General features: G+C 42.8%; 1 protein-coding gene across 1 annotated transcript; it reads left to right on the forward strand.

Annotated features, from left to right (window-relative positions):
• The first annotated feature begins 1053 nt into the window (after positions 1-1053).
• LOC148138328 (putative G protein-coupled receptor 139) lies at positions 1054-5970 on the forward strand. Its single transcript, XM_087981743.1, has 2 exons — positions 1054-1120; positions 5093-5970. Exons 1-2 carry the CDS (start codon positions 1054-1056, stop codon positions 5968-5970), a joined length of 945 nt encoding a protein of 314 aa, XP_087837869.1.
• The last annotated feature ends 5981 nt before the right edge of the window (positions 5971-11951 follow it).

An 11951-nucleotide genomic window follows, 5' to 3' on the forward strand; every position in this document is an offset into this window, starting at 1 on the left:
ACTGAGGTCGGCGATATATCTGGATGGACAATGATAATAAGAGTAAGGTCAGTGACGTATCTGAACGCACAATGGCAATGGGAATGAGGTTAGTGATGTATCTGAATGTGGAATGACAATAAGAAGGGGAGTAGTGATGTATCTGGATTGAGAGTGACAAGCATGTGTGAGAGCATGGAATGCGTTGCCAGCAGCAGTTGTGGAAGCGAGGTCATTGGGGACATTTAAGAGACTGCTGGCCATGCATATGGTCACAGAGATTTGAGAGTTCGTACATTAGGTTTACCTCACATGAGGATCAATGGTCGGCACAACATGGTGGTCTGAAGGGCCTATTCTGTGCTGTACTGTTCTATGTTCTATAAGAGTGAGGTCAATGATGATTCCAGATGGTTAGTGACGATTAGAGGTTTTGTATTCCACCAGCTTCTGCATTATTATGGGGTGCTGCTGTGATGGTGGATGTGTGTCAGTGTGATGGGAACCTTTTCTTGTGATTTATTTTATCCTTGGGACGAGTGTAAGGGACGGGGAGCATGTTCTCCTCTCTTGGGCCTTCACGTGGTTCCAGATCCTGGGCAATTGTGGTTGGGAAGTAAATGCTGACCTCGGCAGCATTGCACACATTCAGTCTGTAAGAAGACGCACGTTGAATCAGTGAGTTAAATATTCTTGTTTAAAGAGGGAAGCTCCTTACCTCGAGTCCACACTATATATTTTCACTCTTAGATTAATCTGATTCAATGCAACATCGGTTGAAATAATTTGTGATCTTGGAATTAGGCTAATGGTGTTTGAATGGACAGGATTATTGCTGGCATATCACATCTGCTCTTGTTATTTCATGACTATGTATTGGGTGGCAACAATTGAAATTTAGTTGTTGATTTAGAGAAATGTGAAAAACAGAGCAAAAACCAAGCTGAGCAATGCTGTAACCTCTATCTCCCCAAGGAGCTTCCATACAATATAAGGCAGCGTCTCTGGAAATGTATCTGATCAAACGAGGAGCTTGTCAGCTGTCTGAAGGCACAGATCACCTCGTACAGATAAATGCATCGACCGATTCAACACGTGGAGAAAGCATTCTACACCACCCTTGTGTTTATTGGCGTACCTGGTATGGCGTTAAGACAAGTGAACTTGTTTCAATGTGTTGCTGATCTGCTGTCTGTTTTTACTCTTTGAACAATAACGTCACAAGCTGAACAGTGACTGAAATTCACTGAGCAGCATTCTCAGTACAATTCTGCACTGACAGACTCCCAACTTCACTGCCGCTGCTGTATTTTCTGTGTTCACTTCTATACCGTCTTTTCCGGTTTGATAACGTTTTGAAGGTGTGAGCAAGTTATACCTGTTGAAACATTAACTCTGATTCCTGTTGCACAGATGCTAAGCAATTTCTGTTTTTATTATACAGATGAAGCCTATTTTCTCTGCAGTTTACAGGGTTAATGGGTGCTTTCAATGAAGTCCCACATGGAAATGACAGGGTATATAACTGCATAGTCTAAGAATTAGGTCCAGAGAGAGATGTTCAGAAGCACTGCAACACGCAAAACTAGGACAGCTTTGGAACTGTTTTCCTAAAACAACATTGGATATAGCACCCAGTTGTTCATTTCAAATCTGAGATAACTTTTTTCTTTTGTTCAGCAAAATCATAAAGGTATATGTACCGCTGTTTGATTCATAAAAATTCATTTAACTTTCTTTTATTAATTTGAGGGATGTGGGCATCATTGCCTCACCACAGTTCATTGCCTGTCCCAAGTTCCCCTTGAGAAGGTGGTGGTGAGCTCCCATCTTGAACAGGTGCAGTCCACCTGTTGTGGGTTGACCCACAATGCCATTAGGAAGGGAATTCATGAGAGGAAATTCCAGAGGGTTGAGGTAATTTAACAACCGTCCCTCTGGGACTCTGTCCTCTGAACCATCTCTGGTCAAGGGATCCAAATCTTGACAGATTATCCTCCTGATTCCAACGCTTCGACAATTTTAAGTACATTTAAGTCGTCATTGGACAGGTATATGGACGTACATGGAGAATTAGGTCCAGACCTAAAAAAATCTTAAAGTAAGGGAACACTTAGGAAGCAGCGATCATAATATGGTAGAGTTCAGTCTGAAATTTGAAAGAGAGAAGGCAAAATCGGGTGTAATGGTGTTACAGTTAAATAAAGGTAATTATGAGGGCATGAGAGAGGAACTGACGAAAATAGACTAGAAACAGAGCCTAGCGGGGAAGACAGTAGAGCAAAAATGGCAGGAGTTTGTGGGTAAAATTGAGGATATGTACAGAGGTGCATCCCCAAGAAGAGAAAGATTATCCGGGGAGGGATTGGACAGCCATGGCTGACAAAGGAAGTCAGGAAATCTATCAAAGAAAAAGAGAGATCCTATAAAGTGTCCAAGAGCACTGGGAAATCAGAAGATTGGGAAGGCTACAAAATCAAACAGAGGATAACAAAGTGAGAAATAAGGAAGGAGAGGATCAAATATGAAGGCAGGTTAGCTAGTAATATTAGAAATGATAGTAAAAGTTTCTTTCAGTACATAAGAAACAAACGACAGGCAAAAGTAGACATTGGGCCACTTCAAACTGATGCTGGAAGGCTAGTGATGGGAGATAAGGAAATAGCAGGAGAACTTAATAAGTACTTTGCATCAGTCTTCACAGTGGAAGACATGAGTAATATCCCAACAATTAAAGGGAGTCAGGGGGTTGAGTTGAATATGGTTGCCATTACAAAAGAGAAAGTGCTAGAAAAGCTAAAAGGTCTTAAAATTGATAAATCTCCTGACCCCGATGGGCTACATCCTAGGGTTCTGAGGGAGGTGGCTGAGGAAATAGCGGAGGCGTTGGTTGAGATCTTTCAAAAGTCACTGGAGTCAGGGAAAGTCCTGGATGATTGGAAGATCGCTGTCGTAACCCCTTTGTTCAAGAAAGGATCAAGACAAAAGATGGAAAATTATAGGCCAATTAGCCTAACCTCGGTTGTTGGTAAAATTCTAGAATCCATCGTTAAGGATGAGGTTTCTAAATTCTTGGAAGAGCAGGGTCGGATTAGAACAAGTCAACATGATTTAGTAAGGGGAGGTCGTGCCTGACAAACCTGTTAGAATTCTTTGAAGAGGTGACAAGTAGGTTAGACCAGGGAAACCCAGTGGATGTGGTCTATCTAGACTTCCAAAAGGCCTTTGATAAGGTGCCACACGGGAGGCTGCTGAGCAAGGTGAGAGCCCATGGTGTTCGAGGTGAGCTACTGGTATTGATTGAGGATTGGCTGTCTAACAGAAGGCAGAGAGTTGGGATAAAAGGTTCTTTTTTGGAATGACAGCCGGTGACAAGCGGTGTCCCGCAGGGTTCAGTGTTGGGGCCACAGCTGTTCACGTTATATATTAATGATCTGGATAAAGGGACTGGGGGCATTCTAGCGAAGTTTTCCGATGATACAAAGTTATGTGGACAGGCAGGCAGTACTGAGGAAGTGGGGAGGCTGCAGAAGGATCTAGACAGTTTGGGAGAGTGGTGCTGGAAATGGCTGATGGAATTCAATGTGAGCAAATGCGAGGTCTTGCACTTTGAAATAAAGAATACAGGCATGGACTACTTTCTAAACGGTGAGAAAATTCGTAAAGCCAAAGTACAAAGGGATCTGGGAGTACTAGTCGGATGATTCTCTAAAGGTAAATATGAAGGTTGAGTCCGTGTTTAAGAAAGCGAATGCAATGTTGTCAATTATCTCAATAAGGTTGGAATATAAAAGCACCGTTGTGCTACTGAGAGTTTATAAAGCTCTGGTTAGGCTCCATTTGGAGTACGGTGTCCGGTTTTGGTCCCCACACCTCAGGAAGGACATACTGGCACTGGAGCGTGTCCAGCGGAGATTCACACGGATGATCCCTGGAATGGTAGGTCAAACATACGAGAAATGGCTGAGGATCCTGGGATTGCATTCATTGGAGTTTAGAAGATTAAGGGGAGATCTAATAGCAAATTACAAGATAATACATGGCTTGGAAAGGGTGGACGCTAGGATATTGTTTCTGTTAGGCGAGGAGACTAGGACCCGTGGACACAGCCTTAGAATTAGATGGGTAAATTCAGAACAGAAATGCGGAGACATTTCTTCAGCCAGAGAGTGGTGGGTCTGTGGAATTCATTGCCGCGGAGTGCAGTGGAGGCTGGGACGCTAAATGTCTTCAAGGCAGAGATTGATAAATTCTTGATGTCACAAGGAATTAAGGGCTACGGGGAGAATGCGGGTAAGTGGAGTTAAAATGCCCATCAGCCATGATTGAATGGTGGAGTGGACTCGATGGGCCGAATGGCCTTACTTCCACTCCTATGTCTTATGGTCTTCGGGACTTATGGAATAGTGTAGGTTAAATGGGCTTCAGATTGGTATGACAGGTCGGTGCAACATCGGGGGCCAAAGGACCTGTACTGCGCTGTAATGTTCTATGTTCTATGGACATATGTGTACATTGACAACGTAAATATCGCAACATTCAAAACATTTACGCATTGACACTAAAGCAGCCCTGCATTATATCTTATGATTCATGTGTGTAAGTCACTTGGAGTAGTCTTGTCTGAAATCTTGCACAGTTTGTGATAATCTCTTTCTTGGTTTGTTGTGGCTCCAATCAGGGGCTAAGAGCAGTGGATGACCTGGTCCAGGGGGACGAGGAGAGTGTTTGTCAACACTCCAATCGTCCATCCTCTGAATGAGTTGTGAGCAAGGTTTCTAATGGGATGCTCACCTGCCAGATTTGGAGCTGAGAACTGGAAGAATCTATTCATCTCATTCAAATAGATCCCTGCTAGATGAATAAAATCACAGACTTTCTTTTGTTTTCTTTACTCCTTGTCCAAAATCCATAATCTCTGCAGTGATGGGGCTGGAGGACAATTTAACATTGGTGCTCAAATGTTAAAATTCCAACTCAATGAACCACTAACCTTTCCAGTCACACGGTGCAACAGTTGTTAGTATAAAAATCTTATTCTTGTTTGTTGGAACAGGCAGAGTTAGTTCCTGATCAGTTAGTCACTCTTTCTACATCCATTTGTTTTCCACAGTAAATTTGTTGGCGATTGTCATCCTTTGCAGGGGAATGTGTGGTATTGCCCTTCGCACTACTCGCTACCTGGTGTTTATGTCAATTGCCGATCTGATGGTCCTGATCACTGACATTGTACTGAGGAGATTTCGATATTATTATTACTCACGCTGCTTCCTGGACATCACTCCTGTGTGTAGTATTAATGGGGTGTTATATCGTGCAGCCAGAGACTGCTCTGTTTGGTTCACTGTCGCTTTTTCTTTTGACCGTTTCATGACCATTTGTTGTCAGAAGCTGAAAACAAAATATTGCACTGAGAAAGCTGCGACTGTGGTTCTAGCAACAACCTGCACCTTGTTCTGTTTGAAAAACATCCCCTTCTATTTTCAGTACCAGCCTGTTCGGATTATCAACAATGTGCCTTTCTACTGTGATTCAAAATCAAGCTACTATACTGAGACTTGGTGGGTGGGATTAAATTGGCTTGATACAGTTTTCACTCCTTTACTGCCATTCGTTTTAATTCTGTTGCTCAATGCTCTGACAGTCAGACACATTTTAGTGACCAGTCGAGTCCGGAAGAGGCTGAAGGGTGACAGCAAAGGAGAGAATCACAGAGACCCAGAGATGGAGAGCAGAAGGAGATCTGTGGTTTTGCTCTTCACCATCTCTGGGAGCTTCATCCTCCTGTGGTTAATCTATGTTGTAAATTTCTTCTATTTCATCATTCAAGAAATTGATCCTGACAATTACCCGCCTTTTCTATTACACTTCAGTAGAGTTGGTTACATGCTGCAAACATTAAGTTGTTGCACAAACACATTTATTTATGCAGCAACATTGTCTCGGTTCAGAGCGAAGATCAGTAATGCAGTAAAATATCTCGTTACATGAATTCCTCAGGTTACCAATAAATAAAACCCCACAGGTGGGTCGTATTGTTCCAGAACATGAAATGATTGATTTTTATTTCAGTGTTGGGATTTTTATATCACTGTCCCCATTCCCTGTAACAACGTCTGAAGGTGGTGGTGAGCTGCTTTCTTCAACCACTGCAATTTATGTGAGGTGGAAGGTGCACAATATTCCTTCAGGTGGAAATAATGCAGCGACAGTGAAGGAACGGTGATACAATTCCAAGTCAAAATGATGAGTGGCTTGGAGGGAAACTTGCAAAGGGCGTTGTTCCTATGCATCTGCTGCCCTTTCCCTTATCGATGGAAGTGGTCATCGGCTTGGAAGGTGCTGTCTAAGCAGTTTTGGTGAATTTCTGAAGAGCATCTTGTAGATGGTACACAATGCTGCTCATAACCCTCGGTGAGGGAGGGATTGGATGTTTGTGAATGCACTGCCAATCAAGCGGGTTGTTTCATCCTGAATGACGTCAATCTTCTTGAGTTTTATTAAAATGCAACCATCCAGGCAAGTGGGGAATCTCCCATTATACTCCTGACAGACAGTCCTGATTGCAGTGCAGTAAGAGAGTTTATTTGGTAAACTGTAAATTCTTCATTTCAGTATAATCTAAAACAAAATTTCCAGAAAAATGGTATTTCCCACTGGGTAATTCCTAGCAGTTTGCAATCGACTGTAAGTCCATCAAAATTAAAGACTTTAGATGGTTATGATGAACTTCGATGGAATAGTTAATCAGAAAACATTTGACTATTTAAACACATTGTCTCACTCCACAGGAACAATTCAACACAGCCCAGATTAATGTCACATAAAGACAAACTCTTTATAGAGAAATTATGACAGGTGATTACCGAACCCACTCACCAAACAAATGATCATAAAGGTCCGACCTTCCTATTTTTCAGCATGCTATTTCCGGATTCTGATGGGCTGCTTCTCCAATGCAGTCCAAACAGAAATGTCTTTCATGGGGTCAAAAGTCAAAATAATACAAACTAGCTGCCTTGTGTTGAAAGGAATTGAATGTCTTCCTCCGCTGGCCTCTCCACGCCATGGCAGAGGAGGTGGTGGAGTCTGAAACCCTCTGGTATTCAGTCAGAGAGCGAGAGAGGGAGCGAGGGAGGGCAGCAGCTCACACAACATTATCCAAACTGATACCACAACACATATACACACACACACACACACACACACACACACGTGTGGAGTGGATTGCAATTGTACTGAACTCCATGCTCCTGCAAAGAAATGTTTCTGCTCTCTCCACAACATGGAAATGGGTTGTTTTTCAGCAAGATCCCGCACATTATATGTATTAAACAGTGTTTCTGCTGTAATTGTACCCAAGCACCTCTGTGTGAACCATTTTGTAAGGAGACAGGACGAATTTAATTGCACTTTCTGCACAAATTGTCAGTGAGAAATTATTCAAACGTGGCGGGAGTGAGACGAGCACCAGTTGTGTTCAGTTCTTTCTCCTCATACATCAAAGCCAACATCACAAGGTAGAGGGCAAAGCTGCTCTGTGGCTCCAAAGACATTCTTTGAAGAATGCACCAAACATTTAATTTGACAGATTCTCTTAAGGATCAGGCCAGAATCCCCTGAAAATATTTCATGAAGGTAGCTTAGGTCTTAACTTTTTCTTATTTTTAAGGCAGATGTGAAGTGAATGTTCTCGGGGTGCTGCGACAGGTCGAATCACTCGACTTTAAGCAAAACATAATTTATTTGAACACTTGTTAATAAAGCATGTGCTGTTTTGACTTCCACTAACAGGAGTATCCATGTTAAGAGCTGTGGTGGAGTCTGAAACCATCTGGTATACAGTCAGAGAGCGAGAGAGGGAGAGAGGGAGGACAGCAGCTCACATAACATCATCCAAACTCATAGCACAACACACATACACACAAGCACACATGCACACACACTCAGATACATGCATCTTGTATCCAAGGTTTTGCTACAGCTCCACATGACCCAGGTGAGGCCACACTTGGAATATTGTGTCCAATTCTGGCTTTGGAAAGGGTGCAAAGAAGGTTTGCCAGGATGCTGCCTGGTCTGGAGGGCTTGTCTAACGAAGAGAGGTTAACAAAGCTCGAAATTTTCGAGAAGGAGGAAGAGAGGTGACCTGATCAAGGTATACAAGGTAATGAGAGGCATGGATAGAGTCAATAGCCAGAGACTTTTCCCCAGGGCAGGATTGACTGGCACGCGGGGTCATAGTTTTAAGATATAGGGAGGAGGGTATAGAGTAGACGTCAGAGGAAGGTTCTTTACACAGAGAGTTGTGAATGTATGGAATGCGTTGCCAATGATGGTGGTGGAGTCATTAGGGACATTGAAGCAACTGCTGGACATGCACATGAAGAGCAGTGAATTGAGGGGTGCGTAGGTTAGGTTATTTTATTTTACATTAGGATTAATCCTCGGCACAACACCATGGGCTGAAGGGCCTGTTCTGTGCTGTACTTTTCTTTGTCCTGTGTTCTACTACAGTTAAAACACAAGCAAAAGAAAGTGGAATTTGGAATAATTTAACTTTCGGAAAACTTAACCAACTTGATACAACAACTATTACTAATTAACTTTTCCAGTATAGTAACTTCCCAAAAACACATCCCTTGGCTTTTTCTCATGATAAATTCAAACACAGATTCTTACAAACAGGAGGAAAAAACATCCAGAGAGAGAATTCAGAGAAAATCAGAGGAATCCTTTACTTTACAAAGAAGCTTGCAATACTTGATGGGTTTATGGGTTGCAGTGTGTCTATTTCATGCGTGGAGTTTTAGGAATTCGGCTGATGAACTTAGAGCATGGATCGGTACTTGATATCAGCGGGGCAGGATTGTTGTTGGATGTTCCAGGGTTTGATGTTTCAAAACGAGTAGGGAGGAAGGTAACTGAGATTAGGGAGTGGCATTGCTGAACAGGGCAGTGCATAGAACATAGTACTGTACAGCACAGCACAGGCCCTTCAGCCCTCCATGTTGTGCAGACCTTTTACCCTACCCTAAGATCAAACTAACTTAAGTACCATTCATTTTATAATCATACATGCGCTCATCTATGACTTGCTTAAATGTCTCTAATGTATTTGAGTCTACTACCACCGCTGGTCGTGCATTCTACGCACCCACTGCTCTCTGTGTAAAGAACTGACCTCTGTCCTAAACCTTCCTCCAATAACCTTAAAATTATGACCCCCTAGTGATAGCTATCTCCGCCCTGGGGAAAAATCTCTGACTATTTACTCTATCTATGCCTCTCATCAACTTGTACACCTGCACTGAGACGTTTCTCATCCTTCTTCGTTCCAATGAGAAACGCTTGAGTTCCCCAGCCTTTCTACATAAGACATACCCTCCAGTCCACGCAGCATCCTGGTAAATCTCCTCTTCACCTTCTCTAAAACTTCCACACCCTTCCCATAATGAACACAATATTCCAAGTGTGGTCGAACCAGAGATCCATAGAACTGGAGACAACCTCGTGACTCTTAAACTTCATCCTCCTGTTAATGAAAGCCAACACACCATGCAGCTTCTAAACAACCCTATCAACTTGGGTGGCAACTTTGAAAGACCTATGGGTGTAGGCTCCAAGATCCCTCTGTTCATCCACACAGCTAAGAATTCTGCCTTTAACCCTGTAATCTGCACACAAACTCGACCTTACAGAATGAATCACTTCATACTTTTCCAGGTTGAACTCCATCTGCCATTTCTCAGCCCAGCTCTGCAACCTGTCAATGTCCCATTGCAACCTAAAACAACCCTCCATACTATCGACCACTCGACCAACCTTCGTGTCATCAGCAAACTTAGTAATCCATCCTTCCACCTTCCTTATCCGAGTCATTTATAAAAATCACGGAGGACAAAGGTCCTAGAACAGATCCCTGTGGAACACCACTGGTCACCAAGCTGTGGACTGAATACTTTCCATCAGCTACCACACTCTCTCTTCTATGGGCCTCCCAATTCTTTACCCGAGCAGCCACATTTCCTATATCTCATGCTTCCTTATTTTATGAATGAGCCTACAATGGAGAACCATATCAAATGCCTTGTTAAAATCCACGGACACCATATCTACCGCTCTACTTTCATAAACGTGTTTCGTCACATCCTCAAAGAATTAAATAAGGGTTGTAAGGTATGTCTTGCTCCTCACAAAACTATGCTGACTATCTCTAATAAAGCTATCGTTTTCCAAGTAATCATAAATCCTGTCTCTCAGAACATACTGTGATGGACTGTTCTAATGTTCTACATTCTTCCGGACTCCAACATCTTGTGATTGCTACAGTTAAAAAAAAGACTAGAAAAATACCTGAACTGGGAGAACTGACCACTCACCTTTCATTGTTAAACTGTTAAACTTCCTAGTCTCTTCGGCACCACTGCCTTTACAACCTCTCTTCTAAAAATCAAGGTTAAAATTAACCTTTTAAAGTGACAGCAAAATCACAATTCACAAACACAGGCTTGTGCATTGGCATGCGCAGTCCAGCAGAGGATGGCGTTACATCACTCTAAACACAAGAGGAGGCGCTAGGCAAAGGGAGACAGAGACTCTGAACCTTTGAGTTTCCGTATTGTAATCCATTCATTCAAACCTCCATCAGGACAAAGTGATTCCTGTTTTCGGCAGAAATAGATACACAGGCACACACACTCGCACACACACAAACATTGTGGCACACATATAGATGCATATATTAATATGAGCGTCAATATAATCATTTTATGGATAAGGCAGACACAGAGAGGGGAGATTGACCCCATCTCAATTCGTTCAACCCCAAAAGAGCAGAGACCCCATTACACAGAGGTACACATATACAGGGGCACACTAATACATGAAGAGATGACAGACACAAGCATGCATAATTGGACACACGGACATACACACAGATGCATACAAGCATAGATACACATTGTAATACATGCACTAATAAAGAATAACGCACAGACATATACTTACAAACGCACGTACAAAGTTACTCACGCAGAAGAACAGACAGAAACGCACAAATACACAGATACAGAAGCACGCATGCGCACCTTGACAGATACACATGCTTACAAACAGATGTGCAGAGACACATACATACACAAAGAAACACAAATAGGTAGACACGCAGATGCATAAAGACACGCGTACATGCAGATACTCTCAGATGCATGTCCACACAAACAGACACGTACATGCAGACACACAGGGGCACATACATGTCCAAACACATACAGACATACACCGACAGGCACAAAGATATTGTCAAGGACAGCAAAAGTGAAGGCTCGAGTACAATTCCTGGTCCTAAAACTAAATGAAAACTTACTGGATTTGCAGAAATGTGTAAGTTTACTGGATGTTTTAGATGGATAGCTGCGATTTATACGAATTTATGACTGTAAAGACTAAACATGGTCTTTCTTTAGCGGAACGCTAGATAGTCTTTGAAAGGATGAACGCAATTTTAATAAATAAACCAACGGTGACCATCCCTGATTTTTCCAGACTTTACAAACTGGCAGTGGAATCTTGTTGACCTGGGACTGTGTGTGGTCTTGCTACAGGATGGTGAATCAGGAATATGAATCAGGAAAAATCTTTGGATACTTCTCCCAGAAACATTGTCGCATTCCCCTTCCACACTTCCCTCATCACACACAAATCCCCCTCCCACACATCACCTTCACACACAGATGGCCCACGCACACTTTCCTCCTCACACACGCATGACCTTCGCCCACTTCCCTCTTCACAGACACATGACCCTCGCTCAGTTCATTCCTTACTCATATATCCCTCTCCCACACTTCCGTCCTCACACACACGATAACTCCTCACTCCTCCCTTCTCACACACACATCCCCCTCCCATACCTCCCTCCTCAAATGTACACGCTTGCACGCTTCCTTCCTCACATACACATGACCCAC

The sequence above is a fragment of the Chiloscyllium plagiosum genome, unplaced genomic scaffold, assembly GCF_037043375.1.
Source record: "Chiloscyllium plagiosum isolate Xiang-an unplaced genomic scaffold, Cpla_swu_hap1 HiC_scaffold_40, whole genome shotgun sequence".
NCBI lineage: Eukaryota > Metazoa > Chordata > Chondrichthyes > Orectolobiformes > Hemiscylliidae > Chiloscyllium > Chiloscyllium plagiosum.